This window comes from Cygnus olor, chromosome 15 (assembly GCF_009769625.2).
Source record: "Cygnus olor isolate bCygOlo1 chromosome 15, bCygOlo1.pri.v2, whole genome shotgun sequence".
Lineage (NCBI taxonomy): Eukaryota > Metazoa > Chordata > Aves > Anseriformes > Anatidae > Cygnus > Cygnus olor.
The window spans coordinates 13,434,136-13,459,516 of record NC_049183.1 but is presented as its reverse complement, the minus strand read 5'-3'; the positions used below and the strand labels follow the sequence as shown (position 1 = coordinate 13,459,516).

The following is a 25,381-nucleotide window of genomic DNA, read 5'->3' as shown; positions in this document are numbered from 1 at the left end:
AAAATCTTTGATCGATGATTCAACTTGTAGCAGAAGTCACTTACTCAGGAAAGATTCATGCATTTAAACAGAGTATTTACCTAAGAGCTGCAGAAAAAACTATTACGGGGTCAAAGTTGAACTTTTGCAACTGGAATTTTTATGTCTAAGCATATTCGTTCTTTGCTTTAATTCATCCTAATGCACCTATGCCATGTACACTTTCTTGGAAGCTTAAAATCTTTGCACGGCCACAGAATCAAGACCCTGTTTGGCTATTCTCTGGCTGTGGTGAGGAACTACAAATTACTACTTGGGTTGCAACATCTAAATTAGTATTTTCTGACAATGCTATTTATTATTGAAAATTAGTAGTTCACCATCTTTTTAGTCACCTCTACAGCAGATGTTTTAATTACAAATGGAAAAGAGAACATAAATGGAAAATGAATAGCTGGTAGCATGAGCCTCATGTTCACCTGATGTAAAATCCAATGACAAGAAACAAGGTACTGTATTCAGATCTGTACACGTACAGCTTAGGAAAGGTGATCCAATACACTAACTTATACTGCAATGCACAGTTAAATTAAAAATTTTGGATCTTGGTGAGCTTATTAGAGATATACACTTACATAATAAGAACAAGACTGATCTCAGTTTCAAAATGTCATACACGATTATTCATATTTTTTCTGCTATCGTGAAATGTGCGTCTCTCGGACTAGCACATCAACAAAGCTCAAATTCTAGCCTTTGCTTCTTGTTATCACCCCATGATCATGTGTTTCGCCCTCCCACACAGTTTCTTTCTGTTACTTTCTCAGCACTTTACAAGGATAAGAGCTGTTGTCAGCTCCTTCTACCAAGAAACTGCAATGGACTCTGCTATTGTTGATCAAAACAACAGTGGCATTTATGCCAAATGATGTTCAAACACTGTGATTAATTGGGCTATTAGAGGTTTTGTTTGTTTTCTAAGAAGTATTCACAAATCTCTTCTATAAATTGAACACCACCCCATTGCGTGTGTATGGCTTATTTTGAGGTATCAGCTTGTCCCAAGGCTTGAAAACAGCAACCATTAATTGATGCCATTATTCAGGACTGTGTTCTCAACTAAATCAAGTGTTGAATTTTTAGGGAAGTTCAGATAGAACCGTACATTTTGTTGGAAATGGTTGCTCAGTATTTTATGTGCTAAATGTCCCCCAAACATTTTAAAAAGCTGTTTAAGGGATTTTTTGCTACTGTTCTGTAAATGTAAATAATATAGAAGAAATTTTCAAAATTGTAATGCTATGTTAGTTAAGAAAATTAATCATGGACTACCTCATGTAGCGATATGGAACTTTTTACCATTATCCATATTCTTGTACTAGTCTACACCGTAATTTCTTTTTATAGTTGTGGAACACGTTTCCCTACCTTTAGTAATTATATTGCTTATATGCAGTATTTGGCTTGCTTTACTAATGACAAGTGATATTACCAGGGTTCTGTCACATACCTGCCCCTTATAACTTCTGAATTCACTAGCTATTTTCAACAAAATTTGAAAGATGCACAGAAACTGCATAAATATTAGATTTCTACACGATTATGGAAATAAGCAGTTGCATAGGGGAGGCCCAGTTAATGCTCCCACTAAGGAAAAGGCAGACAAAACTTGGCTGTTCCACACTTTGATGTTTGGCCAGCCATCTGCTGCCTATCAAAAAAAACATAGCTCAAATTAGCCACAGCATGCTTTTTCTCCTACCTGATGGGACATGCTGAGGAATGGGGAAGGAGTCATTGATGTCCAGGGAACAAAGTGCATAATCACAAAAGAAAAGTTTCCTAAACTAGAAGGCTTACACTTTCTCAGAAGTGAGACTGAAAGTTACATACAGAGTTTAAGATAGACAATGCTCTTTTTTCTTTATCTTGCTAAAAATAATAAATACTCCCATTGAGGTTAGTTCTCTACAAGAACAGGTAGCATACCATATGTAACATTTAGCCAATGCTTGCCCTGCTTTCAGCATGCTATGCTTGGTCTACAAGGTAGAGAAGCAAGATTTCTAGAGTAGCAAACAAATTAAAATGACAAACTTTTTTTTGATTCTGAACAAAAGAGTCCTGATTTTTAATGAACACCGTCTAACCAAAAGCTTCAAGGGATATGCCTGCTCTTTATTATGAGTATAAATTTTCATAACCAGCAAAAAGCTTTTTTGGTACTTAAAATATTCTGTGTTAGAACCTTTATTTTAGAGTGTTAAATATTGTTTTTAGTAAAGGAAATTCTCTCAATAGAGATCATATCCATATGTGAAAAATGGTCTTCATGATAAGAAAACATTATCAATATATTACTATTTACAAAAGTGCTTTAAGATACTGTAGTTTGCCTACAATTACACTTAGAGAAGGCTATGATATGGCTTTTATTTACTTGTATTCACTGGAGTAGGCAGTTATTTCGCTGTCATTGTGCAACCACTTGAATTCCAATGGCCAGCTGCCTTCAGCAAGGCATGTAAGTACAAGTCGGTTTCCTTCCAAGTGTATCTGGGGCAAGCCTGGTTCCGTCTTGAAGTATGGTGCAACATCATCTGAAACAGAAACAAAAGAGTTTTGTAAGTTGAGTACAGTAAAAAACACTAATATTGAGCTCATTTTTTCTCAAAATGAGCAATAAGAGAGACGACGTGACTCAGTAGTTAAGGCTTAATTATTATTATTATAATTAAGCTTTCTAAACTAAAAAAACATAGTTCACAAGTGTGGAAGATCTTAAGAACCTCAGTCCTTGGTACATATTTAGAAGGGAAGTGCCCACTCAGACAAGTTTTTGTGCATGTTTAGTAATTATACTTGAGATATTTCAGCATTGTCTACCACAGCAATCTGATAGGCATGTTTGCTGCCTTCCGCCTTCCCACCCCCTTCCTCTGCAAGGATTAAACCCACTCAGAAGTTTTTATTTTTTTTTGTAGAAACCGCAGGAGTAATTTTGGAGAGGAATGTTTATCACAGCAGGAGAAGTCTCACAGTAAATGACGAATTTGGATAGAAAAAAAGAGTTTAGAACAGAAGACCTCAAAGAATTGCAAGATTAATGTGTTTTTCAGTGTTATTGCTAACCAAAATGCATTAAATTATATTACCCGAAACCACTAACAGATTTTCTATTAGGGTACTTTAATAACATTCAGGGTCACACATGGTCCCGAACTCTTGTGAATCACAAATGTTCAAAATACTCCAAGCAGCAAAATTCTCAATTCTTAAACTGCCATACATCCACTAAAAGGCAGATTTAACACAATCCAACACCTGTTGGAGACTCACTCCTTATTCAGCTCTGGAGGATCAAGGTCTTCATACCTCAGGCCTAAAGTTTGTGCTTGTAACCATTAGAAATGTAGATTAATATAAAAATTTACAAATGCATCCTGTCATCAAAAAGAACATTCACGTGTAAAAATACCTAAGTGTTACGTTCAAGGTCAGAGATGTAATGCATAATAATAAAAAACAATATTACGGGCTGCCCAGAGGTTGGGGAGTCTCCCTCCTTGGAGACTCCATGAGCCACCTAGACTTGGTGCTGGGCACCTGCTCTGGGTGGCCCCAAAGGAGCAGGGTTGGAGCAGAGGGACCCAGAGGTCCCTGCCAGCCCCAGCCCTTCAGGGGATATTTAAAAGGTAGCATCAATCTTGCACAGCCCAGCTGGGTTTTATACAGTTTTATGTATTTGCTCTATCACGTGAATGCCTCTAAGTTCATTGGAGCAGCTGTTAGAGGATAGGCTAAGGTATGTTAAACTTGTCCACTTCAGTGTTAATTCAGATTAATTTCTTTAATTCATCTTTTCATCATCCAGGACAGAAGAATACACTAAGTGTATAAATTAAATGGTATCCTAAAAGTAAGAAGAAAAAAATGGCTCTCTAGAGGTGATTACTACTATTTATTAATACTAATGAGTTAGTTTCCACTTGAACTTCTACTTTTTTTTTCATTTTTTCCACTGAAAAATAATTAAGAAATTAATAATTTCACAATTAAGACCACCTCTTGATTTGACTTGTAAAGACAAATTGTCTCACTAGTTTAGGATAGTTACTTCTGTACAAAAAAACATTAACATCTTAGAGCAATACTTTTAAAACTATTACACACAATCTGACTATAACACACCTGATTAGCTAAATTAAAGAATGTATTTTGAGGTAATGTCCTTTTCAGTCTTGAAGCATCTTAAACAATTTATCTTCCGAACAAATTAATTGATAATGCAGATCACTAATATTTTTTTTTACTGGATATACAGGAAACAGTGAAAATTGAACATGAAAGAATAGAAACAGTTCCAAAATGGCAGATATTCCCAGGCTAACCAGTGAGATGAAATTCTGCAAAGCTGCTTTTTTTTTTTTTAACTGTAAATATTTTTTTATGCTTAGTCTCAATTCTCACACTTCTCTAGCTAGTAAAAACAACCAACATTTTAAAAACTCTATAATGAAAAAATGAAGCTAAACAACAGTAGTACAAAAAGGTCATTTCACCCAGAACAAAACATAAATTTTGTCCTTTTTTCAAAAAAAAGTGATTGAAGTATTGTACATAATACAATCATTATTGGAACAATTTATGCGCCTTTTTTAGTCTCCAAATAAAATTTTCACACAAATTTCTAAACAAGCAGGAAAGCGATTAATCTTTCCAGAGGCTTCAAGTATACTTTTGGGAGTCTCCCAAGGGAGTTACGAGACAGACTTAATAATCATACACTCGCCAGATGAAAGGTGCCAGGCTTCCTTGTGGAGATGAAAAGACAGTGGCAGAGAGTTGTTCTCATACCTAGGGGAGAGGGTTGTTACAGGAGTTTCCACAAGTCCTACAGCACATAGTCCAACTGCTGAGCTGAAATGATGAGCACTGAGTTTGCTAAAAACAGTTATATGCACCTGCTAGTATACCAAGGCTGATGAAATGAGCTCATTAAGTTATTCCTTCCTGAAGAAAGCTGAGCCGTTCAGTGAGATCACAATGAAGCTGGTACCTGCACTATAAACTTCTGCCCAAGTAACCTGTTTATCCTCTTTAATGTGGATTTTCAAGACCCAAACAGCACACAATCTTTCATTATTTCACTCAGAATTACCCACTTACTCATTTCACCTTATGTTTTTCCAAGAACATATGATTTACTTGAAGACAAAGACTGCTGCCCACGGCTCCGTCATTCAGTCCTGCCACCACAACTCAAACATTGCCAAGTCGGCGATGCTGCAACCCACTCAGAGCTCTCTCCCATTTGAACTACCACAATCAGGCTGGCATTACATGAAAATGGTTCTCAAAATTCAATCCAATTCTGTTAGAAAGTAAAATTTAATAGACCTACAGGAATATTTTGATAAAGAATATGGCATGCTTTATGAATTACCCCAGCTCTCTGGAAGATTTACTTAAAGCCTTGAAGTAATTTTATCTCCTAATCTTTTACTCCCGAATTTCTCATCAATCACAGCATCAGTTTATCAAATTCAATTATGCAATCCGAACTCACTAAATACTCACTGAAGGCAGAAATGAAAGTAAAATACTGGGCAAGGATTCCATGAAGAAATGTGGCAGTAAAGCTTTGACGACTTTGGCATTTCTACAGTTCTGCACAGATAGAAGATCAAAATGACGTTACAATAAGCTCTGCGTTACACTCTAAGCTGCAAGGGTAAGCAGAACTGTAACTGGACCTGCAAGTTGAGCTGTTATAGACCATCACAAGGAAATGGGAAAATTAACAGGAAAAATGAAAGCCATTTCAAAAAGAAAACTGTGGGAAAGGAGGAACTGGCTATGGGATGGAAGATAAGCGCTTCGTTTAACAGTATCATGAGATACTTGGACTTTATAAATATAGGAAGGTCTCACTTCAGCCTAACCTTGGCCAATCAATGGTTTAGAAGCCATAAGAGCATCTCTTAACTCTCATTCTCTTGAAAGATGGAGCAAACAGATTAGAAAAAGTGCATTTGAGTCCTAGAAACAGGAGTAATAAAATAACGGAATTAGGGTTCTTAGCTAAAAGATTTTTTTATCCCTGCAAAAAGGCAAACATTCACATTGTATGCTGTTGGTTTCCTCTGAACACGTGAGGGTTAACACTTCCAGTCTCTCTGGCTCTTCAACTAGGCTGATCTAAAACCAAAAAATAAATTGTCAGAGTTGCAAGGAGGAGTGAAGGAATAAGGTGTCTATCTGCTGGCGCATACATACAGCTTCTACAAATTTTTCATTAAGTCTGCTTACCCAATTCACTAACATTCTGACTGGTATCCCTTAAAAAGGATGTTGCAGATTTATTTTCATGAAAATCTTAAGGAAAAAACAGGACTGAATGTCAAAATTATCTGTGTATTTGCTCTAAAACCTGTCTGCTTTGTGTTTGTGCATCATTAAACAGCAAGTTACATTATACTGCCAGGTTAGCCTATTTTCTTTCCTTGGTACATGCAAAGCTTAGATGGATTTTATCTCAGTATATTTTCAAGACCTAATTCAACAATGCACATACACCTCTGTTTGGATTAATGCTGACATTTAAATATAAAAAATTTTGCTGTATGCAATTGTTATCTACTTTGGGCTTCTCCCTGGCCCTAGCAGACAAGGAGCATCACACGACCTGAGAGCGCTCTCATATTCTATTCCCCTGTGAAAACCACATTCAGGTACAAACTTGCGCATAAAATCTGTAAGAGGAGAAGACAGCCTGACTATAGCTTTGTACTGAATGGAATGGGAACAAAAAATGAGTTGCTACTCATCAGCTAGATAAGAGAACTTCAGAAAAGCAGAAGCAAACACGGCTTCCGAAACAGAGTACTGCTATCTCAAGGAACTCAAACACACCCTCCAATAAGCACATTAACAAACTTTGATTAACGAGTTTTAGCCATCTAAGAGATTTCAATATTACAACACACAAATCTGACTCAGATTAAATAGATCTTTCAGATACTACAGGTTACCACAGAATCTTGAAAGCAGTCCTATCACTCAGAAATCCATATGTTTTAATAAAAGATGCAATTTGATCTTGAGCACATCTATCCTACTGAGAAAAAGTAAGTTACCAGACTCCAGAGAAGTATCACATCATCTTCACCAGCAAAAAGCACTGCAACTACTACCCTGTTAAAATCTCAGTAATTTTTTCTCCAGAAATCATGAGTGCCAACAGCTGCAGGTCAAAATCACATGCTTGTATCCTGAGAAAATCAGTTACTGAGGTTCTGAAGACACTCAAGAGGAACGTTGCAGTGAATGCAGAGAACAGGTTAATAGATCCTTGCTGCCATTACTATTTGTCTTTCTTATATGTATCTACTCTTAAATCATTTTAGATGAAACAATATTGAATATTAAAAGTAGATTAACCTGTTCATAAATCACCAAGTCCGAGTAAATACAGTTCAATCACTAATATATGTCATTTTAGCATATCTTCCCATTGCTCAGTTTACTGAACAGATGATATTGAAAACAAATCTTGACTGAGATTTTTCAGTATAACATAGAAAGAATACAATTGGTTTATTAAAGAACACACCTATATTGATTCCACTTTATTAGACCCACGTCAAAGCATGATGCCCATCACCCTTTTTCAGGTGTGTCTAAAACCATGATCAACTGACAGAAAAATAAATATAATCTCTCTGAGGAATTTTCCAGGAAAATGAGACTACAGAAACTACATGGAGAGGCTGAATGATGAGTCCAGAAGAGCCACAATACAGAAACGCATTTGCACTCACTGTTTGCAAAGAAAAGAGATGTGAGCCATCTTCAGGTAGGTTAATGATAATTGCCACAAAGAGCATTTTAGATGATCTGTCTGGGGGATTAAACACTTAATACAAAATAATAGTTAAATTAAAAAGGAAACTAGAAACAGGAAGCCCAAACTGGAGACAGAAAGACTTTTTTCAGTGCTCCAAGCGAAGTATATAGGTGCAACTATGGGCAGCAGAATCCCATCAAAAAGATTAAAGTTCAGCTGTGACATTCGTAAGCCAATGCTTCAGAGTGCACACAATTGACTACGAGCTGCTCTGTACTGATTGACAGCTGATAACTGTAACCTTCTGGGGAATCAGAGCCATTTTCTTCTTATTTGTGAGTCAGGTAGGCAAAAGATTTTTCTTTTTCAACTTATTCTAATTCCTAACATATAAGCATGCATGTACAAGCTCTGGATGCAAGTTGTATTCTCTAATAGAAATGAACTTCAATACCTTATACGGCATAAGTATTTGGAAAAATTACACAATAAATCTTGAGAAATGTACCAGCAAGTCAAATTGAATTCAGATATATTTGAGTCGATCTTTTTATTTCAAACCTTCTAAAATACGTTGGTGAAATGCTGTGAAAGTTAGTATATGATCTATTCATAAACTGTCAACAATGTCAAACATACATTAGAGCGTTGAGTCACTTTAACTGTATTGATTTTCAGGAATGTTATTCTACCCAAAATATTGGATATTTGAGATTCAGATTTTCTTGGTTGGAAGTGTGACATAAATCACCAGGTACAACAATTAAATTAAAATTGCATTTTACTACCTTATGCTAAGCCTGGGTTTGAAAGGACTGATACATCAATAGTGAATATTTCATTAAAATATCAGGTTATTTTTCCAATATACTGCCATGGCTCAGAATTTTCACACAGTTGTATACAACACGCCCTTAAAGTGGATTTCCTGAGCTTTTATCAGAGCCAATATCTGATTTCATATTGAAATAATACTGAAGTATCTATATTTAAATCAAGTCTTCTTCCTTAATTTCATAGTCAACTAAATGAGCCCACATTACCCATTTTTTGTACTGCTATATACAAAAAATATAACCTGCTTCTTGGGTACATCCACTACCATTTCTAAATGCAAGTACAGTAACAACTGAGGTTGATGGATAGTGCTTTTAAAGGTTTAATTGAGGATGGAATTAAATTGTTTTAGGACTCAGCAAGTTCTGTGAGGAAACCTGCATATTTCTAGAATAAATGACATTTATTTCTTTTAAATGTACAGTCAATGGAAGACAAAATTTCAACAGGTACCTGTTTTCATCTCAAATAGGTCAAATAACTAATTGACTTGTCAGTTATTGGATAATTGCCAATTATTTGTTTGATTTGGATGGAAGAAATGTTGAACATACGCGTTGCACACTATTCCAAGAGGAAAACTAAACATTCTGAAATGTACAGATATGGCTGCCTTTCAACAATTAAGTAGAAGTCCCAAGTGGCAAGAGTAAGTGTTGCACACTAATAGTTAAGTAGACTTACTTAAAAACTTACTTCATTTAAACAGAAAAATAAAACAAAAAACCCTTCAAGTAGCAGTTCTCTATTTCAGAATTGCCCAAATGGCATTGCAAATTCCATTTTGCTTTCATGTTCCTCATTTCTTAAGCAAATAGCAAATCAGATGTTTTTCCCAAATCATGACTAATACACAGCACAGTTTTCTTAAAAAAAAAGAAACTAAACACCACCATTCATTCCTTCAGAAACTTAAGCAATGGTAAAATACACATCATGAAATGTATTGTTACAGGAAAACCTGCCTCAACATTGCAACCTTTCCACTTTGTTTTAATGCACAAACATTTCATGTTTTATCTGCTTTCTTCCATTTTCCCCTACAAACTACTTAAGAAACTAGAAAAACAGCTCAGTGTAATACACAAATGTAAGACAGACAAACAAAAGCCAGAGCAGTTTTTTGATGATTAAAAAAGAAAATCCTATCACCACCTGTTGCCTAACAAAACTCTTAAACAACCTGTTGTGTTCACAAAACCTAAACCTACTCCTGAATGCTATTGTCTATTTAAAAACCATCTTTTCAAACACCACAGATTTTGTTTCCCTTTTGAGAAAAGATTTCTTGAGGCTGGCAGTGTTTTAGCAGAAACACTGAGAACAGGACCAAAAGGAGAGGGCCCACAGAAGCCCAGAAGAGACGTCTGGATCTGAGAGGAAACATACAGTGGTCAGTAACATCATTCTGTTCAAAATTCCACACGAAATGCTCTTGGTTATCCCCAGTGAGCAAAATTTTCCCACATGCAATTATATCTTTTTTTTCTTAAAATTGATTTCTTTAGCAGACCAGACAAGAAAAAGAATGAGCCGATATCATGTTATCTGAGCCTCAAGCAGCTCCTGATATATTAACCAAAAGTCCTGTTATGTTTTTTTTCCCAGTTTAATTTCTACATCTCACATTTTAGTTTCTCTTTCTGACCTTCTGTAATACTTCAGCTGAAACAGAGGTGGGGGGGGAGGAAATAGGTTCATTGTATCAGAAGGCAATAACAGCTGATATTCCATGAATTCATGAAACTGACTTGTAAGATTAAAAATCAAGAAGCTACAGATCATGTTCTTAAATTATGTTTAGTGTAATGCTTCCTCCAAAGAGGCTGCAGAAGTATTCTGGGAAATGCTCATAAGCACATCTCAAAGTTACAAAATTTCTGAGATAAAAAGCACTAGTGTACAAAGCAGGTAAGTAAATGAGAACCCATGAAGTATCAAAACCAAACAAAAAACCTCCAAAGAAATACAACCTCTCTAGGCTGAATTTGGTATCAAAGCATAACCTCCATTCTTTTTATATTCTCTTAATATTTAGTGATGTTTACAGAGACTTGTGAGGCTCCCAAGGAAATAAGCTGCTACAGTTTAAATTACAGCACACAGCAGGTGGAAAGCGAATACTGCCTTACAAGGGGGAAAAAAAAAAAAAAGAAAAGCCGAATATTGCACGACTTGCTTCCTTATCTAACCGCAAAGGAAGCTACAGCTGCCACTACACAATCTCCAGCCATTGGAGGGCCAGCTCAGATCACACTGGTATCGATGTAGATCCACTAAAACATAACAGACACCGGGATGAAACCCCCCAGACAAATTAACAAAACAGATAAAGCAAATCACAAATATGCCTTTCACAACTTTGTCCTTGGTGCAAGACAGATTCTCTGTAGTTTTGTACAAGATGAATTAAATCAAAAAGGTAAACAGCAGATGAGTGCCTGGAAGTACCAGAACAGAAACACTAGTGCAGCAGCGGGAAACAATGGCATAGCAAAGGCACTGCCAGACTTGAAAGGCATGTAAGGTCACCTATTTATTATTTCAAGGACAAAATTATTTCTAAATAGCAAGGAGACTATGAATAACCATAAAAGATATGAACACATCTCTCTTGATGAAGGGGATTGAATGGGAAGTGATTCATGCACAAGCCTTTGTTAAAACAACACCCGCTCCTTACTGCTATTGTTGTTTTGTTTATGTGTAGCTTGTAATTTTCTTTTTTGCCCTTTAAACTTGGAAATGTAAATAGGCTTATAAATTGGATAAGGCCTGCCTCAACAAACTCAATTCAAAGGACCTCAATGGTGCTATTGAATTCAGGGGTGGTAAGCACACGATCACATGCCATACCAGACAGACACGGAATTGTTCATATCCTTATGTGATGCTGAATTAGGGCAAAAACACAAAGCAAAGCCCGAAGTTCACAGAACTCAATTCAAGTACTCCCATCATCTTAAGCAAATTCTGCAGCAGGCACCTGGTTAGTGCTTGAGTCAGGAACAACAGCTCGTAGTGATCCTTTCAGAGCTCTCGAACTAGTTCATTGCCCAATTTGTGTAGACAACTGGAGAATACCTTGTACCGTGCACACAGGGAGATACAGCTTTGCATACTTTCATGAAGCAGAGCCGGCACTAATTACAGGCCAGATCAAAGGCTCTTTAAAAACCTAACATAAATTTGCTACCTTAATTTTCCCTAATACTATCACTTATTTCTGCATCTTTTACACTAAACCCTTTCAGAACTATCCAAGTGGAATCCTTTCACAACCTCGGGGATAATACACGCACCTAGAGACTACAGAATTACTTTCAACAATACTAACGAAACATATAATTTCTCCTTGTCAGAAGTTGGAAGAAGCGTATCACTGTTCTTGAAAATGTAACTCAGCTTGACATATCTGAAGGCCAAAAAAAGCAGTTACTTTATTAATCTGGATATTTTATTTAATTTTCTTTGGGTTATAAATAAGCAACAAGTTAATACTGTTCTCAACTTTTGACAGTTCTAATGTTAATTACATGTACTAGATTTTATAAATCAATACTTCTTACATGAAGTGTTATTTAACTTGCCAAGTGTAGCAATAGATCAATGCATTTACTGTTCTTGCTAACATTGATGGACGACATGCATCAAAGGGATATGTAAAGAAAAAATATAAGATTTGTAAATCAGACAGGGTTAAACTCCAGTTAGGCAGAAAGAGAATTTAAATAGTGTTTTGAAAATAATGTCATAACTTTATTAAGGTTTAAGAGGATGTAGAAGTTTGGGAGGCACAATTCATTACTCTAAGCACCATATTCCTGTGTTCAGTACACAACGCCTCCATCTAAACATACTGCTAGGCAATCAAAAAATTAAGTATGGTTGATAATTACAATTACCAAACACACTATGGTCAACGTGCTTAAAATTTCATCATAGTACATTGCAGACTGAGGTTACTTTCACCAGGATCCACAAGACAAAAGTCTGATAGCAGAGTTCCTGCTAGAAAAAGCAGATTTTTGCAGGACAAAGAAGGAAAGGACATCTAAATTCTTTCCCTGAGTAGATAAGGCATGTTGTTCCTTTTTTCTCCCCACAGAGGAAATAATTACATTCCTTGAAAAGACTGAAGGACTAGGAATTTCAGATATTTTTAAGCAAAGAGCAGTTCTGTGCCTAACACAAGCTCTAACCTGCGTCTGGAAAGCAAGAGGTGAGACAAGATCAGCAGAAGTAACTTCAGCTTTCACCACACACCTAATGCCAACCTGAGCTATTTGACATTTAAGATTCATAAATAATATTGACTGCTCTTCCAATACTGGAGTTCCTCACATATTTATATATAGGGCTAAAAAATATCCATGTAAACTTTCTGGTTTTCCAATCTAAAACCTTACAGTTAAATCAATTATGTAGAACAGGTATGAAAATGTTCCAAATCTAAGAGAGAAAAAAACTTGTACAAACAAATTGAAGAAATAGCATCCTCTAGAAATACCTGAAAACAGTTTCTAAAATATCAAACAGGGATTTATAAGTGTAAGGAAAAGCCTGCAGCTACTGTGTAACAGCCAAAAACACAGCTTTTTCTATTTTGAGATTAACTGTTCCGGAGGAGGTCACTGTACTTGTAAACACTTGTAATCCCACAGCAATACTCGGATGCAGTACGTATTGCAAAAAAGGCTCATTTTGCAAATTTCTCTGGGAGGCAGAATGCAGGTGCTGAGGCACAGCCGAAATCCAAGCACTGCCTACAGGTGCCAGGAGCGGGCAGCCTTCGGGTGCTTCCCACCAGAGAGAAAAAGGGAAAGAAAAAGCCCACGAGACACCCCTGCTCTAACTCTTAAAAGATCTAGCATCTGAATTGCAAAAAATATACAGAACAGGTCGACTCCCAAATTTTTCAACGTCCTGTGACATATTCTAAATACTCTACAGTCGTATTTTAAGTGGTTATCCCAAATACTTATTCACACATTTTTCACACAGCTTTCATTGACATAGTTTATGGCAATGTCTTTTATTGGCATTGATTTTAAAAGGCTTGTTTCATGAAGTAGATCTTCGGAGATACATGCTCAACCAGAAACCGTGTCTGACTGAAATGCTAGCACATTACACTGGCTCATTAAGAAGCAAATTAGTTGTTTTTCTATTTGTTTAGCAGTACTCAACAGGTACTTACCGTGACACTGTTTTAATGTGGAAACATTAAATTAACATGTTCCGTGGTTATAGGAGACATTTATTGGACAAAGGCCAACCCCCCCAGCCTCACATCAAAAATGTGGGTTTCTAAATTAAAGTAACATACATTAAATCACTTCCCTGCATGTGCTTCTTGCCAACCCATTGTATCTGACAAATGGTGAAGAATTCTGTAAATATGAAGGAGAGTGTACCTCAAATACAAATATAAAAATCAGATACATGACAAAAACAGAGCCACCGTCCACTCTGCATACACAACTAAACCCTCAAAGCTGTAACAACCTCAGCTATTTCTCTTCACTATGTATAAAAAACAAATAATATTAATAACTATTCATCCTAAATTAGCATTAACTTTTTTTTTTTTTTTTAAACTTTTGACATTTGGCCTTTAGTTTACACCAGCTTAGGAATAACTAGAAAAAGTACAGCAATGGCAAATAAAACAATGAAGCTGTAAAAAATAGTATGATGGATTAAAATATATTGTTCTTATTGGGTGTCAATAGGGCAAGTGCTTTCTAAAAATTATGTTTCCCTTTGACAAAATCAGTACAATACTTGCTGGTACAAGCAATAAGAAAACCTCACATAAAACACTTCCGACTTGGCTTTCCATTTTAATGGCTGCAGGCAAAATTCAGAATACATTTGTCAAGTTGATATTATCAACACAAAAGGGGCATGCCTGACTTGTTCTACATTTGTTCTCAAAGTTCACTTTCAGAGGCCATCAGCCAAGAAGGGAGAACACAGGAAACCAAAATCATTCATACTAGACAGACACAGAAATATACCTTCAAATATTTAAGAGAAGTTTCAGTAAATGTTATCACATATTTCTCTGCAAGGCATCAATCACATTCACTTGAACATTAAATACAAAACACCAACCAGTCTGAAAATTAAAGGTGATGCGCACTCTCTCTTTGCTCAGTTTAATGAGACATCCTAGTCTGATCTGTGACAACTAGTGCCAACATCTTTAACTTTTTGCCTGACATCTGAAATTGATTTCAAAGACAGATCCTTGAGAAGGCAAGAATACTACAAAAAAAGGAGAAAAGAAAAGCATCCTTAAAGAGAAAGGTATAGACCTAGCCTTTTTTTTTTTACCCCTTTAGTACTTAAAAATCATATGCATCATTAAGTAGCCTGAAGGAAAACTCCATTAAAAGTTTAAATGTATCTAAACCTTGCTCTTGTGCCTTTGAAATGAATACCAGACGAATATATTAAAAACAATTCTTTGCCCTTATATTGTTCGTGTTCTATTTTTGTTCTTTGATAATACGTGAAAAAGGATTTTTTTTGCCACATACTTAGTGAAAGCCTATTCTTTCAAGAAAATAGATGCCTTTGTGCATGTATTTTATCTTTTAGTTTCTTACATGTCTTTTCCAGCCTAAAATATATACAGAGAGAATATATTAGAGATCAAAAAGCAATCAATTGTATAATTCTATGATTCACCCATAGATTTAATGAATACATAGTTAGTATGACTTCATAGAAACAATACCCACAGAATTATTTACACAGAAAAAGAACTCTTTTTTAAACATACATTGGATGAAAATTCAACAAACCCTAGCACTGAGGCTCTACATAAAGAGCTGCTATATAACACTGTTGTTGTACCAGGAATTACAACGGTATTTAATGGGCTTCAAGTATAATAAAGCGCTTGGGTTGCTAATTTATAAATGAGGGCACAACAATATTAGGGTAAGAAGCTTCACTTTGGCACCAATGCAATGCTTGTAAGAGGGATTTCAACAGCTGTCCTGTACAGATGGTTGCTTTTACTTACAAATCTTTGAACTGAAGACAGATTAGGTCTATGGATGAGGGACCTTTACCTTGCTGCTTTGCTTGCATAGTTGGCAAAGAGAATACAATAAACATCTTGTCTACATCATGCACATTTCTTAAATGTACAAAAACACGTGTTTATTTGATTTTAGCAGTATGCTGGTTCCATTGAAGACCCTGAAGTTTTTTGGGGTGGGAAACAAAATTCACCTTTCTAGAATTCCCATCAGAATACCCAGTATTACAAAAGAATGAACACCCCAAACAAACAACAACATGAACAACACAAACACACACACAAAACACAGCAGATAAATAGAAATTACACAGAGGAAAAGAATCTGAGTCAAAGCGAGTCAGAAGCAAGTGGTATAAAAGCAGCATGCCACACATTGCATGACTAACAGTACATGCCTTGGTTCCAAGGTAATTAATCCTATTTTTCATTGGAAGTTGAAAGGTTTGAAAGAGTCATTCCCAGGAAAAAAATCTGTTTTTCTTTAAAAAAAGGCATAATAGCAAAGCATTATATTTTGCAGTGTTGACATAACCTTAGAAAGCAGCAACGTACACCATTCAATGAAAATGTATTTGAATCAAGTTCACAAAACACAGAAACTACTTTGCAATTCTGACCCGATGTTTCGTTTTTGAAATCTGTCTCCACAGTGACTTTTTAAAGATGCTGGTTTAGCAATTCCTTGGTTTACTGCAAATCATTGCCTGATAACAGTTGTTCACATCACACAAGTATCTGCATCAGTAACGGTTTCTGTTGAGCCTTAAAATAGGATATCAATACGCTTGATAAAGGAACTACACGACCCATGGCAGTTATCACACATCTTCCAGCCCTTTACCTCTAATGAGTGCATCTATTGCACACGAAGGTTCAAAAGAAATATTAATTCTAATCTGGCGGCTATATACTATCTAAAGGCCAAAATGGAAGGAATCTGGATGGAATCCATAGAGCATAAGGTGAAAATTTATTTGAAATTGTACATGAGAATTTGAAAGCTCTAAATCCTCTCAGGAGATTTAAAACTGAAACTGATCTTTTGATCTCATCAACTGCATTTATATGAGACACCTTTTTATAAAGGAAAGTGAAACAATAAAACACTATTCAAGCACCAAAAAAAAAAAAGAGTATTCTTTGGAACTGTAAACTCTTCCTGGAAACTAAGAACCATGGGTTACTCATCAGCTTACACTAAACAAATATAAAACAAACAGAAACAAATAGTTCCCAAACAGAAAGGAAAAGCATAAAAGTTTTGAAACATGGCATATTTCTCTGTCTCAGGATGGGTCAAGATATCGGCACAATTGATTTTAACTATAAAACAAGAGGAGCACATTAGCAATTTCTTGTAATTTCTGAGTACATCTCCCATGAGTAGGTTCTAGACCAATTATTCTCACGGAAACTGCTGCAGGAGGCCACACACAAGCTCCTTCCTTCTAGAAACCCACTTGGGGAACTCTGTGGCATCAGCCTATTGAAAAATATATTTGAAAACATAAGTTACGGTTACATCTTCAGAAGCGTCCTGCAAGATACAATCCTCAACATATCACGTTACTTCCCCCCCAACCCCAGAGACTCATTTCAGATAAGATTTAAGATTGCAAATCTTTCCAAACATTGCTGAAGACCCTATATTCACGTCCTCTGAAAATCTGAATTAAGAAAATGATCACAATTACTTTTTTCTCCTCTTTCAATGAAAGAGCAGTACATCAATGGTTCTACATTTTCCTTCCGATCTACTTGTAGCTCCATCATGCTCCTTGTAACACTGCAGTGCTTTCAGGCACTGCCTATCACCGACATCCTAACTGGTGGGCATGCTTTGGTCTGGTTTCTTTTCCCCTTTCCCTACAGATACAATAGCCACTGGAAGCTGTTGTGACTATTCCTTCCTTTCTCCCTAGGACACACCTTCAAATCCACTCTCAAAGAGGTTTCCCAAGTGACTGTAAATCATTTCCTATTTTTTGCCACAAGCGGCCAATAAAAAAAGTTCATTTCTTTAACCCCGCTTGCAAAGCAAGCTTTCTTACTTATCTCCCCTTGCCACCCAAATAATAGATGACAGTCAGCTGTTTTATGTTAAGACTCTCATTCCCAGATCCCTCATGCTGATTCATTCTCAGCTTTCACAGTGTGGGCATTAGTTGTCAGGAAGAGCTATGCTGGCTACATTTCCCATATGGAATCCAACAGCTGGAGTTCATTCATTAGAGCAAGCAAGAAGTCCTGGTATAAATTAAAGAGAGCAAAACAACACTGACAAACCCTTCTTCCTGTATCTCAAGCACAATATTGAAAAGTATTGTAAAGAAAACACATTGTTCTCTGAGTGAGGGAATTAATAAAGTCCAATTATCTGTGGACATGCTTGTTTCTATGAAGTCCCCTCACTCCCAGATTCCAGTAACCCCAAAGTCTTTCCCCTCATTCACGACTCCCTGAATACCATTAGTCCAGGCCCACACCTAATGTCAGGTCCCCTCCACACCCCTATACCTTCATCCAACCCACAGACTGTCACACTCCTGTGACACTTCAGGCTACAGAAATCATGAGATGCAGCAGGAGGCTCCTACTTGCTGCTGCGACAACTGCTGTGAGTAACTGGTGAGCCAGTAAGTCCACCACCACAGACAACTGCTGAGGTTATATTTAACAGAAGCACTTAATTTTGGTCCTTGATACTAACCAGCTACCAACTTTCAGGAACTTACAGAGAAATAGATTTGAAGCTTCTGCCTTACCTCTGAGTGTTAAAAGTTCCTAACATGGGAAGGATTAGCACCAGCAATCAGTCCTGCTTCCTTGTAAGCATAGGATAAAGTAACAAAGCTGCCATATCAGAATTCATTTGAAATACCTAATTAATAACAATAAAGATTGAGTTAGCACCCTTCATTCAGGTTCTGACCCTCAATATCAGAGAGCCCCTCCTGACGCAGAGAGCCAGCCGATGGGGCTCGCTCACACTGTACACCCCGCTTCCCTCTCCTGCGTGGCCTGACATCCCATTAATTCTGAAATAGAGGAAGCCAGCAGGATTTCAAAGTACTTTAAGTTATAGAACAGAAGCTTAGTTTGGTTCTTTTCAAATTCACACTTTGCATACAGAATGTTACTATAAGCTTTGTATCATTTTTATTTATTATTTTCTCTTTTAGATGCATCAAACCATTCAACTCTAATATCTGCTTCAAGAAGGAAAATTTCTCTCTCCTTTACTCTACAGTATGACAATTTGTAACGCTGGTGAACCTATGAATAGGTTTTTTTCTTCCTAGAAGTATCTCAGGATTAAATTGTCTGAAATCATATATACCAGTATTACATCAATGCATACACATGATGGAATATACCCTTACTATATTCAATTTGGTTAATCCTTTTGCTTTTTAAAGAGTACAAAAGGAGTCAAAGGAGACATCCCAGACCTTAGATAAATGATAATCAAATTATTTTTCTGTCTCTGGATTATTCTCAAGCAACTCAAATTATTTAACTTAATTAACCGAACAACCACCTTTAACAGCTTTTTCAAGTTAACTACTATGAGAACTTTTATCTTTAATAATAATCAGCTTTCTGCTAGTAAGACAAACATAGTCCATGATACTTCAGAAATGATTTTGAGATAAGTTACTTGCAAGCTTCTAACTTTCTTATTGGTATTTTTAACCAAACTTTCAAATATCTTTCAAGGAGTTTCCTAAAAATTCTCTCTATATATTTTTAAATATAGCAGCATAGCATTCTTTTCATAGTTTGGGGTTTTGTTACTTTGATAAAAATATCTATTTAAACTTGCAAAAGGAAGTATTTTGTTAAACTATTATGGAAGTAATGAGAAAATCTTCTACGACATTATTTAATTTCAAAAGGGCAAACTGCCTAGAATAAGGAAGCTTATTAAAAGGGTCAGAAAGGTTAAACAGAAGGATAGATAAGGCAAGTAAGAAAAGGTCTTTCAAAAAAAATTAAAGAAATGATAGAAAAAACGCAAAGTCTTGCATGGTGAATGTAAAAATACAGCAAGGGTGTCCCATAAAAAAGAGTTTCAAGAACAACCTAAGGACTTTTTCTCCACCTAAATCAAATACACTATCTTCCACTCTGTAATGATGTTCTAGAAGAATAACTCCAGAAAAGGTGCCAGTAGAAAAGCTAAAGTAAATTCTTCACATCCGTATTACCCATGTAAAAGCCTACAAGCTTCTCAGGCCACATATCTTGTTGTTTTGTTGTTGTCCAAGACAGAGGAGTTGACTACAAACACTAAAAGCAAGGTGTCCTGCAGCCCGAGGGCCGGTTAGAGCATCTTGATTGCCTTGGGGCATCTCTCACTCCAGAGGCCGGTCCCCACAGGGCAGCAGGGATGGAGGTGAGCTGCCCGAAGCACACATCCAACTTCCCCTGCGGCAGCACCTGCCTCCCTCCTGGCAGTATGGCACACAAGCTCAGTGGTTGTTTCTCTCTGCTAATGAAGTTCCTCGGCACCAGCTCAGGGCTAGCCGATGCATTTCTCTCACCGCGTTCTCCTCTGCTCCATGGACATGCTTTTTTCTGCTGCCCCACGTTTGCTTTACTGATGCCAGTTCAGCTTTAGCAGTAGCCCCGTCCATTCCAATTGCCATCATTAATATTATATTTAATGAAAAGGCATCACAACAGGGTCTGCAAGGCTGCACTAATCAACAGTGACTCACAATGGAAACAGAGATGTCATTTTGATTGTTCCTTATTTTTTACTGTTGTTTTTAAATGTGCATTGCCTGTCTTGTATCACTTTAATCTGAATACAGAGGAATATGAAGACATCACAATAATATAATGAAAACTGAACAGCAATCTTGTCCTTACAATGTTGATGTATTTTGAAAAATAGATTAATGAATTGACTACTTTAGGTAAAGACCTACATGACGGGCAGAAAGAAGTCTCAATAGACACAGTGAAAAAGGCTTCATACCCTCCCAACTATAGGGCAAAATGAGGTCTGTACCAGAATCACTGCACCACTTCAGGTGTGTTCAGAGCACTCAGCTCTAGTCACCACATTAGGCAGTATCTGAAGACACAGCAACTAGAATAAGAAGCTGAAATGACAACCTAATTTTAAGACACGTGTTTCAAAACATTGTTCAAATGTGGTTCAAAACTGAAGGTGCACAGCTACCATACAACCTTGGAAACAAAACCTGTTGCACATGGTACAGGACTTGGTACTATGAAAACATGCACTGCCTTTGATTCCTCTTGATATATGTATTTTTTTCCACATTCCTTTGGAAATGATGCATATTAAAGAACAAGCCACTTAGCCACTGGCTAATGTTTCTTTTACAATGAGAAAAACAACGCTTTAGCATGAATAATCATCGTTAACATTGCCTGAATTTTTGATGTTAAACAGCACATTGTCAGACTAAAGATTTTAAAGGAATTATTTAAATGGAGATATTAAATATGTATCAGAGTAAGAGATAAATAGCAGTTGTGACCTCCCTTCTACTTAATTTAAAGCCAAAAAGACCAAAGCAGCACAGCATTTTTATTGATTTTTGTAAACACTGAAATAAGACAGTTATTTTCAGAATTTTGATTCCTATTTTTAGATGCGTTCCTTAACTTCTGCCGTATGCTATAATTATAAGGCATATTATTAACATAATCACAGTTGTAATATTAATGGTTTTAATGAGCTATTTCTTAGAAAAAAGGAAAAATGCTTCTTGATGTTTTTCTTAGAATACTTAAATCTATTCAATAAATGATAAACAAAACTGTTGCAGATGGCATTAAGTGATCCACAACTCTTTCAGAACAGTCTCACCAATGAAGTCTAGTACAAAATGCTACAGCGTTCAAGTGAAAATCTGTGAGCCACCTGCAGATTTAAATTCTTGTTTCTGTGAGAACTGTAGCAAAGATTTTCCCATTCCAGATTTATTATGATGTTTCAAGTATTTTATAAACCTGGTAAGTGCAGTAGATTTTATCATCTACCATGATACAGAATAATCTGAACAAACAAGTCTCTAGCTAGCTTTTGCAAGAAGCAGAACAAATAATATTTGATATATACAGAATCATCAATGCTATTTGTATTAACTAGGAATAGTATTAGTGTTAAATGGTCAAAGACTGCCTGATAAACGTGAGATCCCATGTACCAGATAGCATAACTGAAGTTTTTTACTCCATCCTACAACAGAAAAAACTCCAAGACACATTTATGTTTCAGCATGGAGTTCTACTGTATCTCCATAATTATTATTCTTCCTGTTGTAATAATTAATATATCCATGTGAAAAGTTTTAGTATTGCACTGACAGTTACCATGGAGAAACCTAAGTTTGACAACATTACTCAAAATACTCCTTTCTTTTCTTTTTAAACTTTTTTTTCCATGAAATTGATCATAAAGTTTATTCTAGAAAAAGCCACCAGTATGTGACGCAGTTTTTGTGTATGCTGCTTCTTTTTGTTCCAAGAACAAGAATCTGAATACTTAAATTGAGTGTAATTATAATTTATTTAAATGGAATAATTTGAAGGGGAAGACAGCTCCTAGATGAGTCACAACTTTCATCTTAAGCTGAGCAAAACCTAATATTTCTGCATTGCTGAAGAGATTAAACAGACAAGATGCAAGACCATGAAAAAGTGGCACATCAATATGGAAACAAACAGAACTGTCCTTTAAATATGAAGCAGAGGAAAATGCACCATATTTCACAGGGATATTGATCGCAGAACACTGATGGGAAAGTGTCCTAGCACCTTTATTTAAAGGCAGGCTTCAGTGAAGTTGTTGGTCTATTTTTAAGAAATTTTAAAAAGAAGATAGAGGCCATGCATGATGAATTGGAAGAAACTTCTGATGGATGTAACAGACTCGTGGATCAAAAGCTTTAACGCAAGAACTGTAAAACGGTAAGTCAGATAAAAGTCATACTAGCAAACATCAAATTTGTTGGCTGGAAAAGTAAATCGTCAGCTTACACCCTGGCAATATATCTGCTTTGTCAAGTTTTAAAAATGACTAATATAAGTGGAGCCTTGGCCTTGAAATTGTATTAGTAATCAGGTATTATGCTGTGAGTGACAGTCAAAGTTGATTGAATAGAAAGAAAACAAAAGATGCAGAGAAAGGCATGCCCAGACCAAATGGGTTACTTTGTCTAGATAGAGTGCTGAAATTAGTTAGCTTAAGGGCATATCGGAAGACCTGGTGAAGGAAGATTATGTTGTAAGGGAGATCTGCACATGTACATTTTTCTGCTATTTGGTTCTTGCTGTACCTTTCACTCTGTACTTTCAGAAAAATGAGTAATTAATGCTTTATGTTGATGAAATGACTCAAAGCCACTGTCAGCAAGTCCCTAATAATAAATTCAAAAGGGAAACAGCTTGCAGATGTCCAATACAATCGGGTGCGTGGTAAGAAAACAGCTAGACCAGACATGTCTGGGACAATGGATACAGTGTTTTCATCTGAAAGTGGGAAGAGTCAAAAGAGGCATCACTCAAGGTACAGAATAAGGGAATCGAAGCAAAAAGTTTCTCCCACCACCACGACACATCTAAATAATGAAAGACCTAGAAATAATTCTCTCTGCACTACAGGCAGAGAACCCTTTGAAATAGAAATATTTTATGAAAATACTAGATTTAAAGTCCATCTTTCCTATCTAAACCACTAAGTTAAGGAATGTTTAAAAAAGCTTGGGGGCTTCCCAGGCCAATTTAATCCAGTTTTGTAGAGCAATCCTTGAGAAAGATGTGCTGCCATTACAATTAAACAAGTTACTTTTCCAAAGTTTATTATTTATGATTCTAATACATGGTTTGCACTTATATCATTGCAATGCATATCTTTGTATCATTCTCTCCTACAAAGGAAAAACTGTTGAAGTGTTTAGCGATTTACCATTTTCAATTATATTACAAATTCGCCTGGAAGTTGATTTTTATACTTTGATCTAAAACTATTACCCAAGTCTTGTACAATGTAATTAAATAAATTAAACCAGCCCTTGGGGACCTTTTGCTCTAAAATGAAATTTCAGATCCAAAGAGTGCCTGTAACCTTTACTGTAACCATGTCTAAAATGCTACTTGTAATTTCACAAGTAATCAGATCTTGACAGAACAGCAGACACTTGTTGATGGAACCCCTCCTTCCTGATATCCCCAAGGATAAATTTACCACATCATGATTGAAACAAATTCTATTATATCAGAGCCCATATTTTCAAAAGGATATTATGAGTCCTGAAGAAAGGGTTTTGGAACAATACTGGTCAGTTATAAAGCATGTGCATCACTCACCCCTCCACAGCTGCTGGCCTGGTCAGCTCGTTGAAAAAAAAATCCTATTTAGTGACATATAATATTCTTCTTCCAGATCAGCCCTCCTAAAAATCAGTCTGACTGCAATACTCAAGTTAGTACAGATAAGCCATAATAAGGCAAATAAAAAGGCCATTCGGTTGAAGCACAAGTGTAAAAGGCCAGCTTTCAACACAAATCCCTGGCCTTGCACGTTAAGTTAGAAAAAAAAGTCTTCAGCCCTACCTCTCCCCAAAATAGTCAACAATCACTAATTAAAAAACAAGAACTAAAGTCAATAATCACTAATTAAAAAGCAAGAACTGAGCAGACAGTAGTTTGTGTCATTATGCAACTGTGCAAACAAAATGTATGCAAAAAAGCTATACTCATATAATGTAGGTACAAAATAAAACGTAGGCTCAAGACAGCACAAGAACTAGTCACAACTGATTTTTGCGCGACACCTGAAAATTTCACCTTCTTCTCCCTGCAGTTCATTAATCAGAGCACACTCAATAGTATTGCTACCACATGCAAGACGTGATTTCAGCCATTTGTGCACAGAGGTTAACAAGCACACGCCAACACGCCGACTGAGCATATGGGTGGGCTCGGGGCTCCTACCTGTGCCCTTCTCCAAACTGCCCCACACAAGCACATACTAGAAGTGCCAACTGAACTCAGACACAGCACTGGGTCTGGGGCACCACACGGGTCTGAAATTCGCTTCACAAACACCCAAGACCAAGGAACTGCTCCAACCTGACACCGTTAGTAACTCCTTTGATGTTATTTGCTATTACTGACACATTAGATTTCAACTGCTGTCAGTGGCTATTGATCAAATATACGGTTTTGTAAAGCTGGATATCATCAGCCAGAAAATTGCAGGAGTCAGTGATTGCTGCTCAAGACTTAGCATACTTCACTTAACATGCTTTTCTTTTCATTAGAACGGCTTTTATACCAATGACATTGAGCAAGAGAATGTTCTGCCATCTGAAAAATCTGTCATTCTGTCCACTGGAATTGGAGCATCAGCTTTAAAGGGCAGCCTCCCACCTTCCTGCCCCCTCTGACAGTCACCACACTCACATACTCTGACATAGCAAAATGCTTAGCTTCAAGGTGTTCCTATGCAAGGTGGCACCGTAATTAAGCATCACTTGTACTCCCTGAAGCTCTGCTAGAGCAAGCCTTGATTTCTCATCCAGCATCATACCTTCATTTTGAAAAATTAGAAAAAAATGCAGATCTTTTACACCTGCTCAGACATCTTGTATGTTTTAACTTAAGCACTA

The 25,381-nt window shown here is 36.5% G+C and overlaps 1 protein-coding gene across 3 annotated transcripts in view; it reads right to left on the bottom strand.

Moving 5' to 3' along the window:
* Positions 1-25,381, bottom strand: part of SDK1 (sidekick cell adhesion molecule 1) — a 394,723-nt gene that overhangs the window by 279,760 nt on the left and 89,582 nt on the right. For all 3 annotated transcript variants that reach the window (XM_040574955.1, XM_040574954.1, XM_040574956.1), the window contains exon 2: positions 2,420-2,579. In XM_040574955.1, the coding sequence (XP_040430889.1) occupies positions 2,420-2,579 (160 nt within the window). The remainder of the gene's footprint in view (positions 1-2,419; positions 2,580-25,381) is intronic.